The sequence below is a fragment of the Oncorhynchus tshawytscha genome, unplaced genomic scaffold (assembly GCF_018296145.1).
Source record: "Oncorhynchus tshawytscha isolate Ot180627B unplaced genomic scaffold, Otsh_v2.0 Un_contig_4380_pilon_pilon, whole genome shotgun sequence".
In the NCBI taxonomy this organism is placed as follows: Eukaryota; Metazoa; Chordata; class Actinopteri; order Salmoniformes; family Salmonidae; genus Oncorhynchus; species Oncorhynchus tshawytscha.
In genome coordinates, this window is record NW_024609686.1 from 259,062 (window position 1) to 285,998 (window position 26,937).

At 45.0% G+C, this 26,937-nt stretch overlaps 2 protein-coding genes and 1 long non-coding RNA gene across 7 annotated transcripts in view; 2 read left to right on the forward strand and 1 right to left on the reverse strand.

The window, feature by feature from the left end:
• The window catches only part of rab21 (RAB21, member RAS oncogene family), a 57,068-nt gene extending 32,635 nt beyond the window's left edge, over nucleotides 1-24,433 (forward strand). The window contains exon 7 of the mRNA XM_042316951.1: nucleotides 24,200-24,433. Within this exon, the coding sequence (XP_042172885.1) occupies nucleotides 24,200-24,342 (143 nt within the window). The 3' untranslated portion in view covers nucleotides 24,343-24,433. The remainder of the gene's footprint in view (nucleotides 1-24,199) is intronic.
• Nucleotides 1-26,937, reverse strand: LOC121845486. 5 transcript variants are annotated; one of them, XR_006082585.1, is made up of 5 exons: nucleotides 26,106-26,937; nucleotides 25,744-25,811; nucleotides 25,519-25,688; nucleotides 433-551; nucleotides 1-74 (listed from the first exon to the last, which is right to left on the reverse strand). It is a non-coding gene; the product is annotated as an uncharacterized LOC121845486 (long non-coding RNA). The 5 variants fall into 5 exon arrangements; XR_006082586.1 differs by lacking the exon at nucleotides 1-74 and adding an exon at nucleotides 304-413 and having other exon boundaries at nucleotides 450-551; nucleotides 26,140-26,936; XR_006082587.1 differs by lacking the exon at nucleotides 1-74 and adding an exon at nucleotides 304-413 and having other exon boundaries at nucleotides 450-551; nucleotides 25,744-25,777; nucleotides 26,106-26,936.
• LOC121845485 (complement C1q-like protein 2) lies at nucleotides 5,362-6,803 on the forward strand. Its single transcript, XM_042316950.1, has one exon. The coding sequence runs from the start codon at nucleotides 5,442-5,444 to the stop codon at nucleotides 6,078-6,080; it is 639 nt and encodes a 212-aa protein (XP_042172884.1). The 5' UTR covers nucleotides 5,362-5,441; the 3' UTR covers nucleotides 6,081-6,803.

Here is a 26,937-nt window from a genome sequence, read left to right on the forward strand (position 1 = left end):
AAGCTTCTCGGTAGGAGTCCCACCTGTGTTCTTTAAGCTTCTCGGTAGGAGTCCCACCTGTGTTCTTTAAGCTTCTCGGTAGGAGTCCCACCCTGTGTAGGAGTCCCACCTGTGTTCATAAAGCTTCTCGGTAGGAGTCCCACCTGTGTTCTTTAAGCTTCTCGGTAGGAGTCCCACCTGTGTTCATAAAGCTTCGGTAGGAGTCCCACCTGTGTTCAGGAGTCGGTAGGAGTCCCACCTGTGTTCTTAAAGCTTCTCGGTAGGAGTCCCACCTGTGTTCTTTAAGCTTCCGGTAGGAGTCCCACCTGTGTTCATAAAGCTTCTCGGTAGGAGTCCCACCTGTGGTCATGTTCTTTAAGCTTCTCGGTAGGAGTCCCACCTGTGTTCTTTAAGCTTCTCGGTAGGAGTCCCACCTGTGTTTAGGAGTCCCACCTCGGTAGGAGTCCCACCTGTGTTCTTTAAGCTTCTCGGTAGGAGTCCCACCTGTGTTCTTTAAGCTTCTCGGTAGGAGTCCCACCTGTGGTCATGAAGCTTCTCGGTAGGAGTCCCACCTGTGGAGCTTCGGTAGGAGTCCCACCTGTGTTCTTAAAGCTTCTCGGTAGGAGTCCCACCTGTGTTCATAAAGCTTCTCGGTAGGAGTCCCACCTGTGGCTTCTCATAGGAGTCCCACCTGTGGTCAGAAGCTTCTCGGTAGGAGTCCCACTCGTCTCTGTAACCTTGTTGATTTAAGTTCTAAAAGTCTAAACTGATCCTAGATCAGTATTTCTGCTCTGAGACCCTTTATGAATACAGGCATTGTGCTTTTTCAACAACAACAACATGGCAGTTCTCTCTTCCCCTCCTCTCTCTTGGTCTTTCTCTCTGATTTAAAATGCAGGTGTTTTGCACTGACCCGTCACTATCAATGCTTTGGTCCCACTGTGTTTTCTTCCTGTTTGCTGAGTTGCTCTGTGAAAAATGTAAATGACACAAAAAAAATACATTGTTTAAAAAAACAACCCCAGGTGTAGAAAAAAAACGTAAAATGAATAACGTTGGATGTTTTATCTGCTTTTTACAAGCTTTTGGGAAACGATACGCAGGTGTAGAAAAGTGTACAATAGTCTTGTTTAATGATTGTAAAATGAAATAACAATTGTGGATGAAAGCACACTTTCTGGAATTGTAATTCTTTTTTTAAACTGCTAGTGTCGTGTGTTTTATAATAGAACAATTATAACTATTTACAACACATAGGTGTCAAATACATTGTCATTCTTTTTAATGAAACAATTGAAGCTTCTGATTCATGTTTCACATCCTCCAACCGCTTTGAACTTAGACTCAAACATATTCAGAATACATAGAGTTCTGATTGGAGGAGGGTTCTACTGCTTCTGATTGGAGGAGGACGCACTGCTTCTGATTGGAGGAGAACATATTCTACTGCTTCTGATTGGAGGAGAACATGTTCTACTGCTTCTGATTGGAGGAGAACATGTTCTACTGCTTCTGATTGGAGGAGGACATGTTCTACTGCTTCTGATTGGAGGAGGACATGTTCTACTGCTTCTGATTGGAGGAGGACATGTTCTACTGCTTCTGATTGGAGGAGGACATGTTCTACTGCTTCTGATTGGAGGAGGACATGTTCTACTGCTTCTGATTGGAGGAGGACATGTTCTACTGCTTCTGATTGGAGGAGGACATGTTCTACTGCTTCTGATTGGAGGAGGACATGTACTGCTTCATGTTCTTCTGATTACATGTTCTTCTGATTGACATGTTCTACTGCTTCTGATTGGGAGGACATGTTGTACAAAGTGTAACTTCCTGAGACGATACCAACGGCGCCGGCTCCACCAAGAGGAGACCTACGGGGAGGGAGACTTCATTCCAGATCTCATGTTATTTAATTACATGTCAATGGTGGGTTTCTGCAGGGAAACGGGGAGAGATTCATGATTGGTCTCTACTCTATAGACCTGGGTTCAAAGACTATTCAACAATGTTTGCTTGTGCCAGATAGGCAGGGTTTACACTTTTAATTCCTAACTCAGTCACAGCTGAAGTATTGGTAATGATATGGAATAGTGTTGGTAATGATATGGAATAGTGTTTGAACCTAGATGTGCTACTCTGCCCTGGTTTATTCTGCACCAGGATGAAAAGCTTCATTTCGTTTGCTGACTGGTTAAACCCAGTCACTACAGCCTCTGGTCTCCATAAGAGTTAACCACACAGTGCTGACTGGTTAAACCCAGTCACTACAACCTCTGGTCTCCATAAGAGTTAACAATACAGTGACCAGGTAGATCTACATACTGGATCCACACTGTGATAAAGAGAGATTCCCCTACACCAGGGCTCTCCAAACCCTGTTTCTGGAGATCTACTGTCCTGTAGGTTTTCACTCCAACCCTGTTTCTGGAGATCTACTGTCCTGTAGGTTTTCACTCCAACCCTGTTTCTGGAGATCTACTGTCCTGTAGGTTTTCACTCCAACCCTGTTTCTGGAGATCTACTGTCCTGTAGGTTTTCACTCCAACCCTGTTTCTGGAGATCTACTGTCCTGTAGGTTTTCACTCCAACCCTGTTCCTGGAGATCTACTGTCCTGTAGGTTTTCACTCCAACCCTGTTCCTGGAGATCTACTGTCCTGTAGGTTTTCACTCCAACCCTGTTCCTGGAGATCTACTGTCCTGTAGGTTTTCACTCCAACCCTGTTCCTGGAGCTCTATTGTCCTGTAGGTTTTCTCCAACCATAATCTAGCACACCTGATTATAATAATTAGCTGGTTGATAAACTGAATCAGGTTAGTTACAACTGGGGTTGAAAGGAAAACCTACAGGAGGGTAGGTCTCCGGGAACAGGGTTGGACAGCCCTGCCCTACACATTTGACAAGCTCAGTCTTCAATGAAGCAGTCTTCATGGTTTGGGTTGTTCTAGAGGCTGGGTTGTTCCCGAGTGGCGCAGCGGTCTAAGGCACAGCGTCTCCTTGCAGGAGACATCACTACAGTCCCCGGTTTGTATCCAGGCTGTATTACATCCGGCCGTGATTGGGAGTCCCATAGGGCGGCGCACAATTGGCCCAGCGTCGTCCGGGGTAGGCCCGGGGTAGGCACGTCATTGTAAATAAGAATTTCTTCTTAACTGACTTGCCTAGTTAAATAAAAAATTCAATAAATGTGGAAGTCTACCTAAATATCAATTTACACCACTCAGATATTACCCATGTTATTTAAACCATACGAATGGGCGATTCTGCTGACTATTGAGATACTTGTGTGTGTAGTGAATTCCCTTAATGAGTGGTTTCGGCTATTTCAGCCCCACCTGTTGCTGACAGGTGTATAACCCCGAGCACACAACCATGCAATCTCATTGGCAGTAGAATGGCCTCACTGAAGAGCTCAGTGACTTTCAACTTGGCACAGTCATAGGATGCCACTTTTACAACAAGTCAGTTTGTCAAATGTATGCTCTGCTAGAGCTGCCCCGCTCAAATGTAAGTGCTGTTATTGTGAAGTGGAAATGTCTAGGAGCAACAACGGCTCAGCCTCAAAGTGGTAGACCACGCAAGCTCACAGAACGGGACTGCTGAAGCACGTAACGCGTAAATATTGTCTGTCCTCAGTTGCAACACTCACTACCGAGTTCCAAAGTGCTTCTGGAAGCAACGTCAGCACAATAACTGTTTGTCAGGAGCTTCATGAAATGGGTTTCCATGGCTGAGCAGCCACACACAAGCCTAAGATCACCATTCTCAATGCCAAGCGTTGGCTGGAGTGGTGTAAAGCTCGCCGCCATTGGACTCTGGAGCAGTGGAAATATGTTCTCTGGAGCGATGAATCACTCTTCACCATCTGGCTGTCCAATGGATGAATCTGTGTGTGGTGGATGCCAGGAGAACGCTACCTGCCTCTATGAATAATTCCAACTAACATTTGGTGGTCTGGTGCAGTTTTTCATGGTTCGGGCTAGGCCCCTTAGTTCCAGTATAGGGAAATCTATATTCTACAGCATACAATGACATTCTAGTTTGTTCTGTGCTTCCAACTAGGATCACCACTTTATTTTAAGAATGTGAAATGTCAGAATAATATTAGAGAGAATGATTTATTTCAGCTTTTATTTATTTCATCACATTCCCAGTTGGTCAGAAGTTTACATGCTACCAAATACTAATTGAGTGGATTGCAATTCAATTGTTTAACTTGGGTCAAACGTTTCGGGTAGCCTTCCACACGCTTCTCACAATAAGTCTCTAAGAACGTGTTTCCTTCCTGAGCGGTATGACGGTTGCGTGGTCCCACGGTGTTTATACTTGCGTACTATTGTTTGTACAGATGAACGTGGTACCTTCAGGCATTTGGAAATTGCTCCCAAGGATGAACCAGACTTGTGGAGGTCTACAATTTATTTTCTGAGGTCTTGGCTGATTTCTTTTGATTTTCCCATGATGTTAATCAAAGAGGCACTGAGTTTGAAGGTAGACCTTGAAAATACATCCACAGGTACACCTCCAATTGACTCACATGATGTCAATCAGAAGCTTCTAAAGCCATGACATAATTTTCTGGAATTTTCCAAGCTGTTTAAAGGCACAGTCAACTTAGTGTATGTAAACTTCTGACCCACTGGAATTGTAATACAGTGAATTATAAGTGAAATAATCTGTCATTAAACAATTGTTGGAAAAATGACTTGTGTCATGCACAAAGTAGATGTTCTAACTGACTTGCCAAAACTATAGTTTGTGAACAAGAAAAGTGGAGTGGTTGAAACACAACTTTTAATGACTCCAACTGTATGTGCACCACGTCATTGATCTCTCTCTCTGCTGTGTCCAACTAGTCCTGCAAACCCATTGGGTAACGCTGGGCAGGCCTCTTGCTAGCTGTCACTCAAATGCAGGAGGTTGGCGCTCATTGGCTATAACTTGAATTGCTAGGGGGCTGGCCCACGTTGGGGGAAATGTAGAGAAAATGGCTTCAAAAAACAGTGGCTTTTAAACTATGGATTTGATGGTTAATTGAGGTAAAGTCATTCTGCTCATAGATTAAGTATGTATGACCTATACATGGACACATCCAGCCCAAAGAGGGAGGTTTAAAAGAAATACTTTCTTATTTGCCAAAGTACAGTCTGTAACTGACTTTCTGCACTCTACATCGTATATCTTTTTATAAGACATAAGTTTAAAAATAAAATATTCATTTCATTCTCTTAATATAAAGAATTCTGTCAACACAGCAAGTATTTCAGAGAGTGTTTACTGTCTGCCGTTGGATAAATAAAAACTTTGAACTTAAACATCAGAACACGCTACATCGGCACCTATCCAAGGACAGTTAAGTATTAACAATGAATGACTGAGTAAATGGTTCACTATTCATCTGTATAGAATTCTTGAATTTAGGTGTTTTGATACCAAAGGATCCCAGAGTTGATCTGAAAGATGAGGACCTTCGTCGCTCTGCTGTTTGTTCTCGGCAGCTGTCTCTCTGAGCTGCAGCTTTTTCAAAGTAGAGACATTGACAAGAAGCCAATCCTTATGGAAACCACACAGCGGGCCAGCGAGAGCCAGGTGGAGGAACAGAGAGTCCTACTCCAGGAGCTGAGAGCCATTGTGGCTCAACAGAGCACCAAACTGAATGAGATGGGAGCCACCGTGGAGGAACTGAAGAGAGCGAACGGAGAGAGACCGAAGGTGGCCTTCTCAGCCTCGCTGTCTGAATCCAAAGGACCAAATAGTGATGATGTCATCCTGGCCTACAAACATGTCTTCAACAATATTGGTGAGGCTTACAGTCCGGTGACGGGTATCTTCAGGGCACCGGTTAATGGAGTCTACTACTTCACATACACTGCCTTTACAACCTCCAGCAAGGGGAGAAGAGTGTCGCTGTATAAAAATGGACTTGTAATGGTGACTGTGACCGATGATGTTTCGGACTCGGAGGACGGTGGAACCAATGGTGTCACACTGCAGCTGGATGCAGGAGACGAGGTCTACACTCGTCTGATGGAAGGATTTAACATCTTTGATGACAATAATCACCACAGCACCTTTACTGGCTTTCTGCTCTTCACTTAGAAAACAGTTTATTCTATCGCTGAATCCTACTGCTTTATAAGGATTTAATGACATTTAGTACTATGATTTAATGACATATAGTACCATGATTTAATGACATAGTACCATGATTTAATGACATAGTACTATGATTTAATGACATATAGTACTATGATTTATGACATATAGTACTATGATTTAATGACATAGTACTATGATTTAATGACATAGTACTATATGTCATTAAATCATAGTACTATGTCATTAAATCATAGTACTATGTCATTAAATCATAGTACTATATGTCATAAATCATAGTACTATATGTCATTAAATCATAGTACTATGATTTATGACATATAGTACTATGATTTAATGACATATAGTACTATGATTTATGATTCAGACAAAAAAAAATGTAAACTAAGCATTGATAACAAGGTGATAAACAAACAATCGTGTGTCTTCATCATTTAATCCAATGCATCTGAATCAGAACCAACCAGTCCAGCGGGATATATTAACAAGCTCAAGTTATTTTTCAGTTATTTTTGTACGTACTGATCGGGTGATGCAATCTTTGTGCTGCTTTGTGGAAGAATGAAAGTGTAGACCTGATTCTCTTTTCAATAACTGACTAGTGAATGATTTTTATAAATCATTTGTTTGATCAATGAGACAGAATGGGAAGTTGGAAACGGGCCTCCATGTCTAATGCATAAATAAATGTTCTTCCCCAATTAAGAAAGACAATGTTAATGTGTTAATGTGTGAATGCCCATCCGTGTGTTAATGTGTTAATGCCCATCCGTGTGTTAATGCCCATCCGTGTGTTAATGCCCATCCGTGTGTTAATGTGTGAATGCCCATCCGTGTGTTAATGTGTTAATGCCCATCCGTGTGTTAATGCCCATCCGTGTGTTAATGTGTGAATGCCCATCCGTGTGTTAATGTGTTAATGCCCATCCGTGTGTTAATGCCCATCCGTGTGTTAATGCCCATCCGTGTGTTAATGCCCATCCGTGTGTTAATGTGTTAATGCCCATCCATGTGTGAATGCCCATCCGTGTGTGAATGCCCATCCGTGTGTTAATGTGTTAATGCCCATCCATGTGTGAATGCCCATCCGTGTGTGAATGCCCATCCGTGTGTTAATGTGTGAATGCCCATCCATGTGTTAATGTGTGAATGCCCATCCATGTGTGAATGCCCATCCGTGTGTTAATGTGTGAATGCTCATCCATGTGTTAATGCCCATCCGTGTGTTAATGTGTTAATGCCCATCCATGTGTTAATGTGTGAATGCCCATCCATGTGTTAATGTGTGAATGCCCATCCATGTGTTAATGCCCATCCGTGTGTTAATGTGTGAATGCCCATCCATGTGTGAATGCCCATCCATGTGTTAATGCCCATCCGTGTGTTAATGCCCATCCGTGTGTTAATGTGTGAATGCCCATCCGTGTGTTAATGCCCATCCATGTGTTAATGTGTGAATGCCCATCCATGTGTTAATGTGTGAATGCCCATCCATGTGTTAATGCCCATCCGTGTGTTAATGTGTGAATGCCCATCCATGTGTGAATGCCCATCCATGTGTTAATGCCCATCCATGTGTTAATGCCCATCCGTGTGTTAATGTGTGAATGCCCATCCATGTGTGAATGCCCATCTGTGTGTTAATGTGTTAATGCCCATCCGTGTGTTAATGTGTGAATGCCCATCCGTGTGTTAATGTGTGAATGCCCATCCGTGTGTTAATGTGTGAATGCCCATCCGTGTGTTAATGTGTGAATGCCCATCCGTGTGTTAATGTGTGAATGCCCATCCGTGTGTTAATGTGTGAATGCCCATCCGTGTGTTAATGCCCATCCGTGTGTTAATGTGTTAATGCCCATCCGTGTGTTAATGCCCATCCGTGTGTTAATGTGTTAATGCCCATCCGTGTGTTAATGTGTTAATGCCCATCCGTGTGTTAATGTGTTAATGCCCATCCGTGTGTTAATGCCCATCCGTGTGTTAATGCCCATCCGTGTGTTAATGCCCATCCGTGTGTTAATGTGTTAATGCCCATCCATGTGTGAATGCCCATCCGTGTGTGAATGCCCATCCGTGTGTTAATGTGTGAATGCTCATCCATGTGTTAATGTGTTAATGCCCATCCGTGTGTTAATGTGTGAATGCCCATCCGTGTGTTAATGTGTTAATGCCCATCCATGTGTTAATGTGTGAATGCCCATCCGTGTGTTAATGTGTGAATGCCCATCCATGTGTTAATGTGTTAATGCCCATCCGTGTGTTAATGCCCATCCATGTGTTAATGTGTTAATGCCCATCCATGTGTTAATGCCCATCCGTGTGTTAATGTGTGAATGCCCATCCGTGTGTTAATGCCCATCCGTGTGTTAATGTGTGAATGCCCATCCGTGTGTTAATGTGTTAATGCCCATCCGTGTGTTAATGCCCATCCATGTGTTAATGCCCATCCATGTGTTAATGTGTTAATGCCCATCCGTGTGTTAATGTGTGAATGCCCATCCGTGTGTTAATGCCCATCCGTGTGTTAATGTGTTAATGCCCATCCATGTGTTAATGTGTGAATGCCCATCCGTGTGTTAATGTGTGAATGCCCATCCGTGTGTTAATGTGTGAATGCCCATCCGTGTGTTAATGCCCATCCGTGTGTTAATGTGTGAATGCCCATCCGTGTGTTAATGCCCATCCGTGTGTTAATGTGTTAATGCCCATCCATGTGTTAATGTGTGAATGCCCATCCGTGTGTTAATGTGTGAATGCCCATCCGTGTGTTAATGTGTGAATGCCCATCCGTGTGTTAATGCCCATCCATGTGTTAATGTGTGAATGCCCATCCGTGTGTTAATGTGTGAATGCCCATCCGTGTGTTAATGTGTGAATGCCCATCCGTGTGTTAATGCCCATCCGTGTGTTAATGTGTGAATGCCCATCCGTGTGTTAATGCCCATCCGTGTGTTAATGTGTGAATGCCCATCCGTGTGTGAATGCCCATCCGTGTGTTAATGTGTTAATGCCCATCCGTGTGTTAATGCCCATCCGTGTGTTAATGTGTTAATGCCCATCCGTGTGTTAATGCCCATCCGTGTGTTAATGTGTGAATGCCCATCCGTGTGTTAATGTGTGAATGCCCATCCGTGTGTTAATGCCCATCCGTGTGTTAATGTGTGAATGCCCATCCGTGTGTTAATGTGTGAATGCCCATCCGTGTGTTAATGCCCATCCGTGTGTTAATGTGTGAATGCCCATCCGTGTGTTAATGCCCATCCGTGTGTTAATGTGTGAATGCCCATCCGTGTGTTAATGCCCATCCATGTGTTAATGTGTGAATGCCCATCCGTGTGTTAATGCCCATCCGTGTGTTAATGTGTGAATGCCCATCCGTGTGTTAATGCCCATCCATGTGTTAATGTGTGAATGCCCATCCGTGTGTTAATGCCCATCCATGTGTTAATGTGTGAATGCCCATCCGTGTGTTAATGCCCATCCGTGTGTCCATGTGTGAATGCCCATCCGTGTGTGAATGCCCATCCGTGTGTTAATGTGTGAATGCTCATCCATGTGTTAATGTGTTAATGCCCATCCGTGTGTTAATGTGTGAATGCCCATCCGTGTGTTAATGTGTTAATGCCCATCCATGTGTTAATGTGTGAATGCCCATCCGTGTGTTAATGTGTGAATGCCCATCCATGTGTTAATGTGTTAATGCCCATCCGTGTGTTAATGCCCATCCATGTGTTAATGTGTTAATGCCCATCCATGTGTTAATGCCCATCCGTGTGTTAATGTGTGAATGCCCATCCGTGTGTTAATGCCCATCCGTGTGTTAATGCCCATCCATGTGTTAATGTGTTAATGCCCATCCGTGTGTTAATGTGTGAATGCCCATCCGTGTGTTAATGCCCATCCGTGTGTTAATGTGTTAATGCCCATCCATGTGTTAATGTGTGAATGCCCATCCGTGTGTTAATGTGTGAATGCCCATCCGTGTGTTAATGTGTGAATGCCCATCCGTGTGTTAATGCCCATCCGTGTGTTAATGTGTGAATGCCCATCCGTGTGTTAATGCCCATCCGTGTGTTAATGTGTGAATGCCCATCCGTGTGTGAATGCCCATCCGTGTGTTAATGTGTTAATGCCCATCCGTGTGTTAATGCCCATCCGTGTGTTAATGTGTTAATGCCCATCCGTGTGTTAATGTGTTAATGCCCATCCGTGTGTTAATGCCCATCCGTGTGTTAATGTGTGAATGCCCATCCGTGTGTTAATGTGTGAATGCCCATCCGTGTGTTAATGCCCATCCGTGTGTTAATGTGTGAATGCCCATCCGTGTGTTAATGTGTGAATGCCCATCCGTGTGTTAATGCCCATCCGTGTGTTAATGTGTGAATGCCCATCCGTGTGTTAATGCCCATCCGTGTGTTAATGTGTGAATGCCCATCCGTGTGTTAATGTGTGAATGCCCATCCGTGTGTATGCCCATCCGTGTGTTAATGTGTGAATGCCCATCCGTGTGTTAATGCCCATCCATGTGTTAATGTGTGAATGCCCATCCGTGTGTTAATGCCCATCCGTGTGTTAATGTGTGAATGCCCATCCGTGTGTTAATGCCCATCCATGTGTTAATGTGTGAATGCCCATCCGTGTGTTAATGCCCATCCGTGTGTTAATGTGTGAATGCCCATCCGTGTGTTAATGCCCATCCGTGTGTTAATGTGTTAATGGCCATCCGTGTGTTAATGTGTGAATGCCCATCCGTGTGTTAATGTGTGAATGTGTTAATGCCCATCCGTGTGTTAATGTGTGAATGCCCATCCGTGTGTTAATGCCATCCATGTGTTAATGTGTGAATGCCCATCCGTGTGTTAATGTGTTAATGCCCATCCATGTGTTAATGCCCATCCATGTGTTAATGTGTTAATGCCCATCCATGTGTTAATGTGTTAATGCCCATCCATGTGTTAATGTGTGAATGCCCATCCATGTGTTAATGTGTGAATGCCCATCCATGTGTTAATGCCCATCCATGTGTTAATGTGTGAATGCCCATCCATGTGTTAATGCCCATCCATGTGTTAATGTGTGAATGCCCATCCATGTGTTAATGCCCATCCATGTGTTAATGCCCATCCATGTGTTAATGTGTGAATGCCCATCCATGTGTTAATGCCCATCCATGTGTTAATGCCCATCCATGTGTTAATGCCCATCCATGTGTTAATGTGTGAATGCCCATCCATGTGTTAATGCCCATCCGTGTGTTAATGCCCATCCATGTGTTAATGTGTTAATGCCCATCCATGTGTTAATGTGTGAATGCCCATCCATGTGTTAATGCCCATCCATGTGTTAATGCCCATCCATGTGTTAATGCCCATCCATGTGTTAATGTGTGAATGTCCATCCGTGTGTTAATGTGTTAATGCCCATCCATGTGTTAATGCCCATCCATGTGTTAATGTGTGAATGTCCATCCGTGTGTTAATGTGTGAATGCCCATCCGTGTGTTAATGCCCATCCGTGTGTGAATGCCCATCCATGTGTTAATGTGTGAATGCCCATCCGTGTGTTAATGCCCATCCGTGTGTTAATGCCCATCCGTGTGTTAATGTGTGAATGCCCATCCATGTGTTAATGTGTGAATGCCCATCCGTGTGTTAATGCCCATCCGTGTGTTAATGTGTTAATGCCCATCCGTGTGTTAATGTGTTAATGCCCATCCATGTGTTAATGTGTTAATGTGTTAATGCCCATCCGTGTGTGAATGCCCATCCATGTGTTAATGTGTGAATGCCAATCCGTGTGTTAATGTGTGAATGCCCATCCGTGTGTGAATGCCCATCCATGTGTTAATGTGTTAATGCCCATCCGTGTGTGAATGCCCATCCATGTGTTAATGTGTGAATGCCCATCCATGTGTTAATGTGTGAATGCCCATCCGTGTGTTAATGTGTGAATGCCCATCCATGTGTTAATGTGTGAATGCCCATCCGTGTGTTAATGTGTGAATGCCCATCCGTGTGTTAATGTGTTAATGCCCATCCGTGTGTGAATGCCCATCCATGTCTTAATGTGTGAATGCCCATCCATGTGTTAATGTGTGAATGCCCATCCGTGTGTTAATGCCCATCCGTGTGTTAATGTGTTAATGCCCATCCGTGTGTTAATGCCCATCCGTGTGTTAATGCCCATCCGTGTGTTAATGCCCATCCATGTGTTAATGTGTGAATGCCCATCCGTGTGTTAATGTGTGAATGCCCATCCGTGTGTTAATGTGTTAATGCCCATCCGTGTGTTAATGTGTGAATGCCCATCCGTGTGTTAATGTGTTAATGCCCATCCATGTGTTAATGTGTGAATGCCCATCCGTGTGTTAATGCCCATCCGTGTGTTAATGCCCATCCGTGTGTTAATGTGTGAATGCCCATCCGTGTGTTAATGCCCATCCATGTGTTAATGTGTGAATGCCCATCCGTGTGTTAATGCCCATCCGTGTGTGAATGCCCATCCGTGTGTTAATGCCCATCCGTGTGTTAATGCCCATCCGTGTGTTAATGCCCATCCATGTGTTAATGTGTTAATGCCCATCCATGTGTTAATGTGTTAATGCCCATCCGTGTGTTAATGTGTTAATGCCCATCCGTGTGTTAATGTGTTAATGCCCATCCGTGTGTTAATGTGTTAATGTGTTAATGCCCATCCGTGTGTTAATGTGTGAATGTGTTAATGCCCATCCGTGTGTTAATGTGTTAATGCCCATCCGTGTGTTAATGCCCATCCGTGTGTTAATGTGTTAATGCCCATCCGTGTGTTAATGTGTTAATGTGTTAATGTGTGAATGCCCATCCATGTGTTAATGTGTTAATGCCCATCCGTGTGTTAATGTGTGAATGTGTTAATGCCCATCCGTGTGTTAATGTGTGAATGCCCATCCGTGTGTTAATGTGTGAATGCCCATCCGTGTGTTAATGTGTGAATGCCCATCCGTGTGTTAATGTGTGAATGCCCATCCGTGTGTTAATGTGTGAATGCCCATCCGTGCATTAGGCCCACCGTCTGTAAAAACAGGCCGTTGCATTGGCTTTATTAGTCCTGATTCCTGTGACTAATCAATCTTTTTAAACTGTGAATATCAGCTACCTGACTTCATCAGGAGGAGATATATCCTGAGTCTATTTCTAATGTTGTTTAGCGACAAATGCACACGTATTTTCTTTACAAAACTTGAAACCACTGATTTCTAAAAGTTTCAGTCTCGTTACTTTGTCGTCCATTTTATCTCCAGCCTGAAGGCTGCAGAAAACGCCCCATACTCTTTCTACCTTATCCTATATCTGCTACATGATTGATGTTAGATTTGTTTGTTTTTTGTCGTGGTGTTGGTGGAAAGCTGCAGCGACCGATCTCTCCAACAGCACGCTGGGAATGGACAAGATAAATATTTTACGCCCCTGCCTTTGACAAAGTGGGCACTTCTTATCACCGGGTGACATCACCGCTCACCTAAAAAAGCCAATATGCCACTGGTTGAGAGAAATTGTCATTGTTTTTGGGCAGAATTATGTGAGGTTTTGTGTTGTTGGGGGATGCGTCTTGGTCAGTTGAGCTCAGAACATGTCACCCTTGTCAGCCTGCCTAATCTTGCCTGATGAGAGGTCCGACCCTCGTCTCACCTCATCCCTATCTCTCTCTCTCTGTCAGAGCTCTTTGTCTCTCTCCCTCAGACTCCAATTCTCCTCAGGGCACTTTATTTATTCCTCTGTTAGTCTCCACCTCTTCAGAGCAGATAAAAGCTTTTTATTGGTCAGTCAGTCATCAATGGGCTGGTCCTGGCTGAGAGACCGAGGCTCCAGGCAGACAGCCAGGCCATTAGCTCTGCCCAGAGCCGACTATAGATCCTGGTCAGCTCTAGAAGCTAAGGATGCTGGGTAAAAATACCCTCCTGCTGGAGAAAGTCTGCCTGTGATTGTGATGTGGTATGTTGTCTGAGTTCACACCTTTTTTTACTTTCGTTGTTAGTTTCTGTCTTGGAGGAGAACGAGATGCTTTGGAGGTAACTGGTTTAGTTGTGGGGCAGGGAGTCGGTCTTTATGCCCTCCTCCACCAAGGCACATTTTGAACATGTCTCTACCCTAACTGGGCATCTGCATGCCTGGGTGAAGCGTGTGGAAATGGCCTGGTCTGTGTTGTCTTTACAGCTACAGAAAGAAAAACCATAGCGACAGGTCAACATTTGAGAGGTGTTGCGTCATGTATGAACTGAACACTGATGGTCAATAATTGACCCTGGCTGTCATACCTCACACAGTAGGCTTCGTCTTCAGACTACTTTCCCTGACATTCATTAGTTAGGAATCTGTATCTAAATAAAAACTATATCTAAATGCTCCCCAATGTATTTTTAATTCGATTTTTTTTTACCCCTTTTTCTCCCCAATTTCGGGGTATCCAATTTAACCAGGGCCCGTGCCAATTGGTAGTTGGTCTTGTCCCATCGCTGCAACTCCCGTACGGACTCGGGAGAGGCGAAGGTCGAGAGCCGCGTGTCCTCCGAAACACGACCCCGCCAAGCCGCACTTCCTCTTGACACAATGTTCGCTTAACCCCAAAGTCAGCCGCACCACTGTGTCGGAGGAAACTCCGTACAGCTGACAACCGTGCATCTCGCTCAGCCCGCCACGAGGAGCGTGATGGGACGAGGACATCCCATGTGACCAAACCCTCCCCTAATCCGGATGACGCCGGGCCAATTGTGTGCCGCCTCATGGGTCTCCTGCGGTCGGATGCGACACAGCCTGGAATCGAACCGGGGTCTGTAGTGACGCAGCTAGCACCACTGCTCCCCAGTGTTTTAACAAGACCTAGTAATCCCATCAGTATCCTCAGGTATTCCTGGATTAGACTACGTGACTGTTCTGCTGTACTATCTGGTTACCGTGGATACAGGGGACTGACTGGAATTCTAGAACCCTGCTGAGCAACAAGTGATTGTGATCATGTGCTTGTGGACTGAGAGCGGTGATGCAATGTGTCCTCAGATAGCCTGGTATATCTGGCTGGGCCTTAATGACATTAGCATATGTTGTTGTATCTTCATGCTGTTTTAAAACTCATTATCTGTTTCACTGTTTCTCTCACTCTCTCCAACTGTCAGTTATTGTAAAAATCTAAAGCTCCGAGGCAGGCAGATGCTGAGATGTCAGTCTGAGAAAGAAATTAGGATCTCCTTTCTGGTAATCTTTCCTCTGACGGTCGGGTGAATTATAAAGTTACTGCCTAGCCTTTCCTGAGTAGAACACCAACTGTCTTCCTATTCCGCCTTCATTTCTCATCAGAGCTCTTTTCATTATGGAATCTCTACATGTCTTAATGAGGTAGAGAATGGAGAGATGATGACGATGTTACCGCAACAGAGCTACTTAGAACCAGATCATTACTGTGGATGAGAACAGAATGACTTAACTTACTGAAGTTGTCAAAGTATATGGTGTAGTTCTTCCATTACATTAAGAAGGAACATGTTCCCCAGGTAGATAACTGGGCTAAAAGGGGATGGTTTTCCAGATGACACATCCACTGCCAGGTAAGACTTGGCAAGTTGGAGCCTGTCCCTGTTCACCAGGGCCCGTGTCTCAGCTGATGTCTGTCCCTGTTCACCAGGGCCCGTGTCTCAGCTGATGTCTGTCCCTGTTCACCAGGGCCCGTGTCTCAGCTGATGTCCGTCCCTGTTCACCAGGGCCCGTGTCTCAGCTGATGTCCGCCCCTGTTCACCAGGGCCCGTGTCTCAGCTGATGTCCGTCCCTGTTCACCAGGGCCCGTGTCTCAGCTGATGTCCGTCCCCTGTTCACCAGGGCCCGTGTCTCAGCTGATGTCCGTCCCTGTTCACCAGGGCCCGTGTCTCAGCTGATGTCTGCCCCTGTTCACCAGGGCCCGTGTCTCAGCTGATGTCCGCCCCTGTTCACCAGGGCCCGTGTCTCAGCTGATGTCCGTCCCTGTTCACCAGGGCCCGTGTCTCAGCTGATGTCCGTCCCTGTTCACCAGGGCCCGTGTCTCAGCTGATGTCCGTCCCTGTTCACCAGGGCCCGTGTCTCAGCTGATGTCCGTCCCTGTTCCTCCCTGAGTCGTACGTGTTTCTTCACAGCACCTTGTTGATAGGAGCTGAATCTAGTTAATACTGTGTCAGTTAAACAGGGCCTGTTACTGTGTGTGTGTTTCTCCAGACACAAGACTTAATGTGTTTTGTCTCTTCCAGGCCTCCTTCCTCACCAAGAAGCTCAACATCACAGGGAAGAGGGTGAACCTGGCTATATGGGTAAGGCCTGCTCTCTCTCTCTCTCTCTCTCTCTCTCAGCGTGTCGGACACTCCTCTGGGTCCCAAATGGCATCCTGTTCCCTACATGGTGCACTGCTTTTGACCAGAGCTCATATGGGGAACAGGATGTAGATCCCTTCATCTGCTTTGACTTCCTGTTCCTCCTCGAAGAAACGATATGGTCCTGCAGTGATCTCTCTGTCCTATAACATATGGTCCTGCAGTGATCTCTCCCTGTCCTATAACATATGGTCCTGCAGTGATCTCCCTGTCCTATAACATATGGTCCTGCAGTGATCTCTCTCTCTCTCTCTCTCTGTCCTATAACATATGGTCCTGCAGTGATCTCTCTGTCCTATAACATATGGTCCTGCAGTGATCTCTCTGTCCTATAACATATGGTCCTGCAGTGATCTCTCCTGTCCTATAACATATGGTCCTGCAGTGATCTCTCTGTCCTATAACATATGGTCCTGCAGTGATCTCTCTCTGTCCTATAACATATGGTCCTGCAGTGATCTCTGTCCTATAACATATGGTCCTGCAGTGATCTCTCTCTCTCTCCTCTGTCCTATAACATATGGTCCTGCAGTGGTCCTATAACATATGGTCCTGCAGTGATCTCTCTCTCTCTGTCCTATAACATATGGTCCTGCAGTGATCTCTCTGTCCTATAACATATGGTCCTGCAGTGATCTCTCTGTCCTATAACATATGGTCCTGCAGTGATCTCTAACATATGGTCCTGCAGTGATCTCTGTCCTATAACATATGGTCCTGCAGTGATCTCTCTAACATATGGTCCTGCAGTGATCTCTCTCTCTCTCTCTGTCCTATAACATATGGTCCTGCAGTGATCTCTCTGTCCTATCTGTCCTGCAGTGATCTCTCTGTCCTATAACATATGGTCCTGCAGTGATCTCTCTGTCCTATAACATATGGTCCTGCAGTGATCTCTCTCCCTGTCCTATAACATATGGTCCTGCAGTGATCTCTATAACATATGGTCCTGCAGTGATCTCTCTCTCTGTCCTATAACATATGGTCCTGCAGTGATCTCTCTGTCCTATAACATATGGTCCTGCAGTGATCTCTCTGTCCTATAACATATGGTCCTGCAGTGATCTCTCTCCCTGTCCTGTAACATATGGTCCTGCCTCATTTGATGCAATAGGAACAGGAATTCGGCATCCATTGTGATTTGAGTCAGTCTGTTGCAGGCAGGGAGAGATGCATAGCTTACATTATTTGTCTGAATCAGTCTGGCTTACAGGTGTTTCTTCCTGGTGTGTAATGTTGTTCTCGCCACCAATCTGTAGCCAGTCACTGTCCATGTCAAACAGTCTTTTTCCAGAGGCTTGAACAGTGGACTCTCTCTCTCTTTCTCTCTTTCTTTCTCTCTTTCTCTTTCTCTCTTTCTCTCTTTCTCTCTTTCTCTCTTTCTCTCTTTCTCTCTTTCTCTCTTTCTCTCTCTTTCTCTCTCTTTCTCTCTCTTTCTCTCTCTTTCTCTCTCTCTCTCTCTCTCTCTTTCTCTCTTTCTTTCTCTCTTTCTTCTCTTTCTCTTTCTCTCTTTCTCTCTCTTCTCTTTCTCTCTCTTTCTCTCCTCTCTCTTTCTCTCCTCTCTCTTTCTCTCCTCTCTTTCTCTCCTCTACTCTTTCTCTCTCTACCCCAGGATACAGCAGGTCAGGAGCGGTTCCACGCGTTAGGTCCCATCTACTACAGAGACTCCAACGGAGCCATATTGGTCTATGACATCACAGACGAGGACTCTTTCCAGAAGGTAGCTATGATCTCCTCAGAGAGAACAGCGGAGAACCGTGTCCCAAAGAACACCCTATTCCCTATACAGTGCACTACATTTGACCAGGGCCCATAGGGAAACAGGGTGCTATTAGGAACACAGGCTCTGGAGAGAACATCATTTAAAAAATGAGTTACATAGAAATGTCAAGATGTATTATTATGGAAAATGGTTTCTTTTGATATTCATATTTAATTTGCATCGGTGTCTCTGTGTTCTAATGTTGAAATGTTGTTTTCTTGAACTGTAAATCGATGTGAAATGTTTTTGCTTTTTAGGTGAAAAACTGGGTCAAAGAATTGAGGAAAATGTTGGGGAATGAGATTTGTTTATGTATAGTAGGTAAGTTATTGCAGACCATAACTTTTCACTTTTCAACACTTCTTTTATTGTTTGTCACATTTCACCCTGTAAATGGATCGAAGGTTGCAGGTTCGAATCCCCGAGCTGACAAGGTACAAATCTGTCGTTCTGCCCCTGAACAGGCAGTTAACCCACTGTTCCTAGGCCGTCATTGAAAATAAGAATTTGTTCTTAACTGACTTGCCTAGTTAAATAAAGGTAAAAAAATCATTTTAAAAAGTGGCGCGGAGAATTTAGTTTAGTTACTGGGCCCTGCAATTAAATAGAAATCCTAATAATTTCATTATAATGTTGCCAGGATGGAGGGAGTCTAGAATATACACTGCTCAAAAAAATAAAGGGAACACTGAAACAACACAATGTAACTCCAAGTCAATCACACTTCTGTGAAATCAAACTGTCCACTTAGGAAGCAACACTGATTGACAATACATTTCACATGCTGTTGTGCAAATGGAATAGACAACAGGTGGAAATTATAGGCAATTAGCAAGACACCCCCAATAAAGGTTCTGCAGGTGGTGAACAGACCACTTCTCAGTTCCTATGCTTCCTGGCTGATGTTTTGGTCACTTTTGAATGCTGGCGGTGCTTTCACTCTAGTGGTAGCATGAGACGGAGTCTACAACCCACACAAGTGGCTCAGGTAGTGCAGCTCATCCAGGATGGCACATCAATGTGAGCTGTGGCAAGAAGGTTTGCTGTGTCTGTCAGCGTAGTGTCCAGAGCATGGAGGAACTACCAGGAGACAGGCCAGTACATCAGGAGATGTGGAGGAGGCCGTAGGAGGGCAACAACCCAGCAGCAGGACCGCTACCTCCGCCTTTGTGCAAGAAAGAGTAGGAGGAGCACTGCAAAATGACCTCCAGCAGGCCACAAATGTGCATGTGTCTGCTCAAACGGTCAGAAACAGACTCCATGAGGGTGGTATGAGGGCCCGACGTCCACAGGTGGGGGTTGTGCTTACAGCCCAACACCGTGCAGGACGTTTGGCATTTGCCAGAGAACTCCAAGATTGGCAAATTCGCCACTGGCGCCCTGTGCTCTTCACAGATGAAAGCAGGTTCACACTGAGCACATGTGACAGTCTGTAGACGCCGTGGAGAACGTTCTGCTGCCTGCAACATCCTCCAGCACGACCGGTTTGGCAGTGGGTCAGTCATGGTGTGGGGTGGCATTTCTTTGGGAGGCCGCACAGCCCTCCATGTGCTAACCAGAGGTAGCCTGACTGCCATTAGGTACCGAGATGAGATCCTCAGACCCCTTGTGAGACCATATGCTGGTGCGGTTGGCCCTGAGTTCCTCCTAATGCAAGACAATGCTAGACCTCATGTGGCTGGAGTGTGTCAGCAGTTCCTGCAAGAGGAAGGCATTGATGCTATGGACTGGCCCGCCTGTTCCCCAGACCTGAATCCAATTGAGCACATCTGGGACATCATGTCTCGCTCCATCCACCAACGCCACGTTGCACCACTGACTGTCCAGGAGTTGGCGGATGCTTTAGTCCAGGTCTGGGAGGAGATACCTCAGGAGACCATCCGCCACCTCATCAGGAGCATGCCCAGGCGTTGTAGGGAGGTCATACAGGCACGTGGAGGCCACACACACTACTGAGCCTCATTTTGACTTGTTTTAAGGACATTACATCAAAGTTGGATCAGCCTGTAGTGTAGTTTTCCACTTTAATTTTGAGTGTGACTCCAAATCCAGACCTCCATGGGTTGATAAATTTGATTTCCATTGATAATTTTTGCGTGATTTTTGTTGTCAGCACATTCAACTATGTAAAGAAAAAAGTATTTAATAAGAATATTTCATTCATTCAGATCTAGGATGTGTTATTTTAGTGTTCCCTTTATTTTTTTGAGCAGTGTACTTTGTTTGTCTCTGATATTCTCTTGCCTCCAAATTTCAGTCACAGAAGACCAGCTGTCAGACAGCTAAATGTGCTTCAGACACATCCCATTGCTCTCTCCCTCTGAAATGTCAAAGCCTACAACTTTCAACCCTGACGTTAGTCTTCTCCGACCAGCAGCTAGGGAACCTTTCAAATGCAGCACGAGTTACACAGAGTAGATAATTGTTGACATTGTTGCGGTTACATCCTCCTCAATATTTCTGTGATATCTTAACTAGAGCCCGACCCGTATGGGATTTGTGGGTCCGATACTGATTTTAGGGAGGCAAAAGTCACTGAGTTTGATATTGGTTTTTAGCTGTGGCATGAAAAACACACTTTTTCTCACATTGGGTTCTAAAGGTTTAACAGATACTCAAAAAAAACTACTATATCCTAAATAAAGACGAAAGTAAATACAAAACCGTTGTTCAGTTTACCTTCTTAGACAAATATTTTGTACCCATCTATGGCAGTGCATAAGAATGCAGAGGTGTCTGTGCTGAAACACCACAAGCACACTAATAAACAAGAAGGTCTCAAAGTCAATCTGAAACTGCACTGTTCACAACCTAGGCATTGAGATGCAGGCTAAATACCTTGCTGGCTAGCTAGGCTAACTACCTTGCTGGCTAGCTAGGCTAACTACCTTGCTGGCTAGCTAGGCTAACTACCTTGCTGGCTAGCTAGGCTAACTACCTTGCTGGCTAGCTACAAGCCTAACTACCTTGCTGGCTAGCTACAAGCCTAACTACCTTGCTGGCTAGCTACAAGCCTAACTAACGTTAACAAAGTGATAAATGTGATGAGGACAGGGCTGCTTACTTGGTGAAAGTGTACTTATTTACTTATTCAAATAAGCTGTCGTTGGCTGTGGCAAACTACTCACTGTCAAGCCACCATGGCTACTCTTTCTCACGTTGTGACGTAGAGCTGAATGGTGTTCGGTGAGCAGTCCATAGAGCGCCCTCTTCAGACGGATTTGTTTATTCTACGTATATAATATCTGCGCTTTAGCTGTGGAATAAAGATACAAATATTTTTGTAAAAGACTATCAGCCTAATATTTATTTATTTATTTATTATATAAAATAAATGTATATTGGTCAATCAATCAAATGTATTTATAAAGCCCTTTTTACATTAGCTGATATATCAAAGTGCTGTACAGAAACCCAGCCTAAAACCCCAAACAGCAAGCAATGCAGGTGTAGAAGGAATCTGCATTGCATTCTAGGGAAAAACTCCCTAGAAAGGTCAGAACCTAGGAAGAAACCTAGAGAGGAACCAGGCTCTGAGGGGTGGCCAGTCCTCTTCTGGCTGTGCCGGGTGGAGATTATAACAGAACATGGCCAAGATGTTCAAACATTCATAGATGACCTGCAAGGTCAGATAATAATAATCACATATTGGTCAACCGATTTTATGGGATCTCATCTTAACTAGACTAACTGCTGTGGGAAATGTATTTTCCTCACAAAAATGAGGGGGGAAAATGACCCTGTCCTGAACAAAAATATTAACGCAAAGATTTTACTGAGTTACAGTTCATATTAGGAATTTGGTCAATTGAAATGAATGCATTAGGCCCTAATCTATGTATTTCTCATGACTGGGCAGGGGTGCAGCCATAGGTTGGCCTGGGAGGGCGTAGGCCCACCCACTGGGGAGCCGGGCCCATCCACTGAGCAATCAGAATTATTTTTTCCCCCAGAAGGGCTTTATTACAGACAGAAATTATGGGAGAGAGATTAACATTCAATCCCCTGGCAATGGCTTTGGTGCCAATTGCACACTTCTGTAAAACTTAACTTCTGTGGCATTGTGTTGTGTGACAACTGCAATTCTTTTTAGTGGCCTTTTATTGTCCCCAGCACAAGGTGCACATATGTAATGATCATGGCGTTTAATCAGCTTCTTGATATGCCACACCTGTCAGGTGGATGGATTATCTTTGCAAAGGAGAAATGTTCACTAACAGGAATGTAAATACATTTGTGCACAAAATTTGAGAGAAATAAACTTTTTGTCAGTGTGGAACATTTCTGCATTATTTTAGTTCAGCTGTTGAGACATGGGACCAACACTTTACATGTTGCATTTTATATTTTTGTTCAGTGTGTGTGTGTGTGTGTGTACACACACACAGCGCACACACACACAGCGCACATAGCATACACACACACACACATAGCATACACACACACACACACATAGCATACATATACGCACGCACGCGTGTGTGCACACTGAACAAAAATATAAAATGCAATTTTGTGTAATTGTGTGTGGTGGTCATTGACTTCTGCATTGTAGATCATGAGTTAAACTAACGCTGTTACATGAGAGGGTTCTAACCTCCATGGTCTCTTCCTGGTTAAATAAAGTGTGCCTTCAATCTACTAGACGTACAGTTGGTGGTGCTAATGTTTAAATATACCGTATGTGATCTCTAAGCTAATACATCCTCTTTGTTCTTCTCTTAGGTAATAAAGTAGATCTGGAGAAGGAGAGACATGTATCAGTTGAAGAGGCAGAAGGGTTCGTTTTGTCACTTCTCCTGTAACTGTACCGTAGAGAGGCCTTGTACAGCAGGCGGTGTTCCAGTCCTAGCAGCTTATGCTGCTGTACTGCTTTGGCAGTACCTTTTTTCATAACGGTGTCTAAACATGAAGTCCACAACCTACTTTTTCTATGTGAACGTTGATGTAATTGAACGGTGATTTGGTCGGAGTATTGATAACTAAAACGCACGTTTTGTCTGTGAGTGTTGACGACAATTGAATGGTGATTGGTTCTCATGGATCGGTCTGTTTTTCTCTGTGGATTCCTCTCCTCCACAGGTATGCAGAGTCGGTGGGGGCAAAACACTATCACACATCAGCCAAACTAAACAAGGGGATAGAAGAACTCTTCCTTGACTTGTGTAAAAGTAAGCAGCCGTTCTAACATGTTATGGAGTAGTGATGATGAATGTAATGGCTCCGGTTCAGACCCAAATATTCTATTATAATGGACCAACTGGTAGGACTTTGATTTTTGTCGGTGGTACTTCTGAATTTTGTAGATTGGACTTATAAAGCTTTTTGTTTGTAGGATGTTTGGCTTTTCTTGGTTGTAAGGACTTTCAGCTTTTGTTGGTAGGACTTTGTCTCCCCACAGTACTGACTCTCCCTCTCGTCTCCCTTTTGTTGGTAGGACTTTGTCTCCCACAGTACTGACTCTCCCTCTCGTCTCCTTTTTGTTGGTAGGACTTTGTCTCCCCACAGTACTGACTCTCCCTCTCGTCTCCCTTTTGTTGGTAGGACTTTGTCTCCCCACAGTACTGACTCTCCCTCTCGTCTCCCTTTTTGTTGGTAGGACTTTGTCTCCCCACAGTACTGACTCTCCCTCTCGTCTCCCTTTTTGTTGGTAGGACTTTGTCTCCCACAGTACTGACTCTCCCTCTCATCTCCCTCTCGTCTCCCTTTTGTTGGTAGGACTTTGTCTCCCACAGTACTGACTCTCCCTCTCGTCTCCCTTTTGTTGGTAGGACTTTGTCTCCCACAGTACTGACTCTCCCTCTCGTCTCCCTTTTGTTGGTAGGACTTTGTCTCCCACAGTACTGACTCTCCCTCTCGTCTCCCTTTTGTTGGTAGGACTTTGTCTCCCACAGTACTGACTCTCCCTCTCGTCTCCCTTTTGTTGGTAGGACTTTGTCTCCCCACAGTACTGACTCTCCCTCTCGTTGACAGGAATGATGGAGACGGCCCAAGCAGAGGAGAGGGCGAAGGGTAACGGAGCCAGCCAGTCAACGACATCACGAAGGGGGGTACAGATCGTAGACGATGACCCTCAAGCCGCCACGGCCGCGGGGGGCTGCTGCTCATCCGCTTAACCCTCCACGTCCCAACTTACCCCCTCCATGTCACAACTTACCCCCCATGTCACAACTTACCCCCCACGTCCCAACTTACCCCACTTACCCCCCCACGTCCCAACTTGCCCCCCGTCCCATCACCCCCACGTCCCATGAAGACTTGTTCCCCCACGTCCCAACTTACCCCTACGTCCCTCTTACCCCCACGTCCCAACTTACGTCCCAACTTACCCCCACGTCCCCCCCCCACGTCCCCTTACCCCCACGTCCTTACTTACCCCCACGTCCCCCCCCCACGTCCCAACTTACCCCCACGTCCCCTTACCCCCCACGTCCCAGCTTACCCCCCACGTCCCCTTCCCCCTTAAGCAACCAGGACTGTTGCCTCCCCTCTCATCACCCTCCTTATGACATGAAGACTGCTGTTCTCCCTCTGAGTCATCGTACACTTTACTCACTACACTTCTCCCTCTATGGAACAATGTGCTTATATACCATTCTTTATACTGTAATATTCATTCATTGGCCCCCCCTCCTGACCCATCCATATGAGACTTCTGACACCCCCTCCTGACCCATCCATATGAGACCTCTGACACCCCCTCCTGACCCATCCATATGAGACTTCTGACCCCCCTCCTGACCCATCAATATGAGACCTCTGACCCCCCCCCCTCCTGACCCATCCATATGAGACCTCTGACCCCCCCCTGACCCATCCATATGAGACCTCTGACCCCCCCCCCATCCATATGAGACCTCTGAGTGATGAAGAGAACATGGAAGGAATGAATCTGCCTCTCCTCTGTCTTTCTACAAACTAGCAGATGGACTTCTAACACACTAGTGTGAAATACACACTCACACACTGTCCCCACCTCTCTCAAATGAACACAAACCAACAGGCCGTACTAAATTATCAATCATAAACACTCATACCCCAGATATGAGGATAATGCATGATGGGGAGATCCGTCTCTGAAAGGCTTCATTTTGTTTCACTTTAGAGAAAGAAGAAAAGAACAACCTGATCTTTCTTTATTGTTGATAAACTAAAGTACATGTTGTATGGAAATGTGTCCAAGCCCTTGGTACTGCTTCTTCTGTGGTGGTGAAGTGGTGAAAGCCCTCTGATTCCATCATCCAGCTCTTTTCTTGGCCTGTCTTCATAAAGCTTCTCGGTAGGAGTCCCACCTGTGTTCTTTAAGCTTCTCGGTAGGAGTCCCACCTGTGTTCATAAAGCTTCTCGGTAGGAGTCCCACCTGTGTTCATAAAGCTTCTCGGTAGGAGTCCCACCTGTGTTCATAAAGCTTCTCGGTAGGAGTCCCACCTGTGTTCATAAAGCTTCTCGGTAGGAGTCCCACCTGTGTTCATAGGAGTCCCACCTGTGTTCATAAAGCTTCTCGGTAGGAGTCCCACCTGTGTTCTTTAAGCTTCTCGGTAGGAGTCCCACCTGTGTTCATAAAGCTTCTCGGTAGGAGTCCCACCTGTGTTCAGCTTCTCGGTAGGAGTCCCACCTGTGTTCATAAAGTAAAGCTTCTCGGTAGGAGTCCCACCTGTGTTCATAAGCTTCTCGGTAGGAGTCCCACCTGTGTTCTTTAGGAGCTTCTCGGTAGGAGTCCCACCTGTGTTCCGGTAGGAGTCCCACCTGTGTTCATAAAGTCCCTTCTGTGTTCGGTAGGAGTCCCACCTGTGTTCTTTAAAGCTTCTCGGTAGGAGTCCCACCTGTGTTCTTTAAGCTTCTCGGTAGGAGTCCCACCTGTGTTCTGTAGGAGTCCCACCTGTGTTCTTTAAGCTTCTCGGTAGGAGTCCCACCTGTGGTCATGAAGCTTCTCGGTAGGAGTCCCACCTGTGTTCTTGAAGCTTCTCGGTAGGAGTCCCACCTGTGTTCATGAAGCTTCTCGGTAGGAGTCCCACCTGTGTTCTTTAAGCTTCTCGGTAGGAGTCCCACCTGTGTTCATAAAGCTTCTCGGTAGGAGTCCCACCTGTGGTCATGAAGCTTCTCGGTAGGAGTCCCACTCGTCTCTGTAACCTTGTTGATTTAAGTTCTAAAAGTCTAAACTGATCCTAGATCAGTATTTCTGCTCTGAGACCCTTTATGAATACAGGCATTGTGCTTTTTCAACAACAACATGGCAGTTCTCTCTTCCCCTCCTCTCTCTTGGTCTTTCTCTCTGATTTAAAATGCAGGTGTTTTGCACTGACCCGTCACTATCAATGCTTTGGTCCCACTGTGTTTTCTTCCTGTTTGCTGAGTTGCTCTGTGAAAAATGTAAATGACACAAAAAAAATACATTGTTTAAAAAAACAACCCCCAAAAAACGTATGAATAACGTTGGATGTTTTATCTGCTTTTTACAAGCTTTTGGGAAACGATACGCAGGTGTAGAAAAGTGTACAATAGTCTTGTTTAATGATTGTAAAATGAAATAACAATTGTGGATGAAAGCACACTTTCTGGAATTGTAATTTTTTTAAACTGCTAGTGTCGTGTGTTTTATAATAGAACAATTATAACTATTTACAACACATAGGTGTCAAATACATTGTCATTCTTTTTAATGAAACAATTGAAGCTTCGTTTCACATCCTCCAACCGCTTTGAACTTAGAC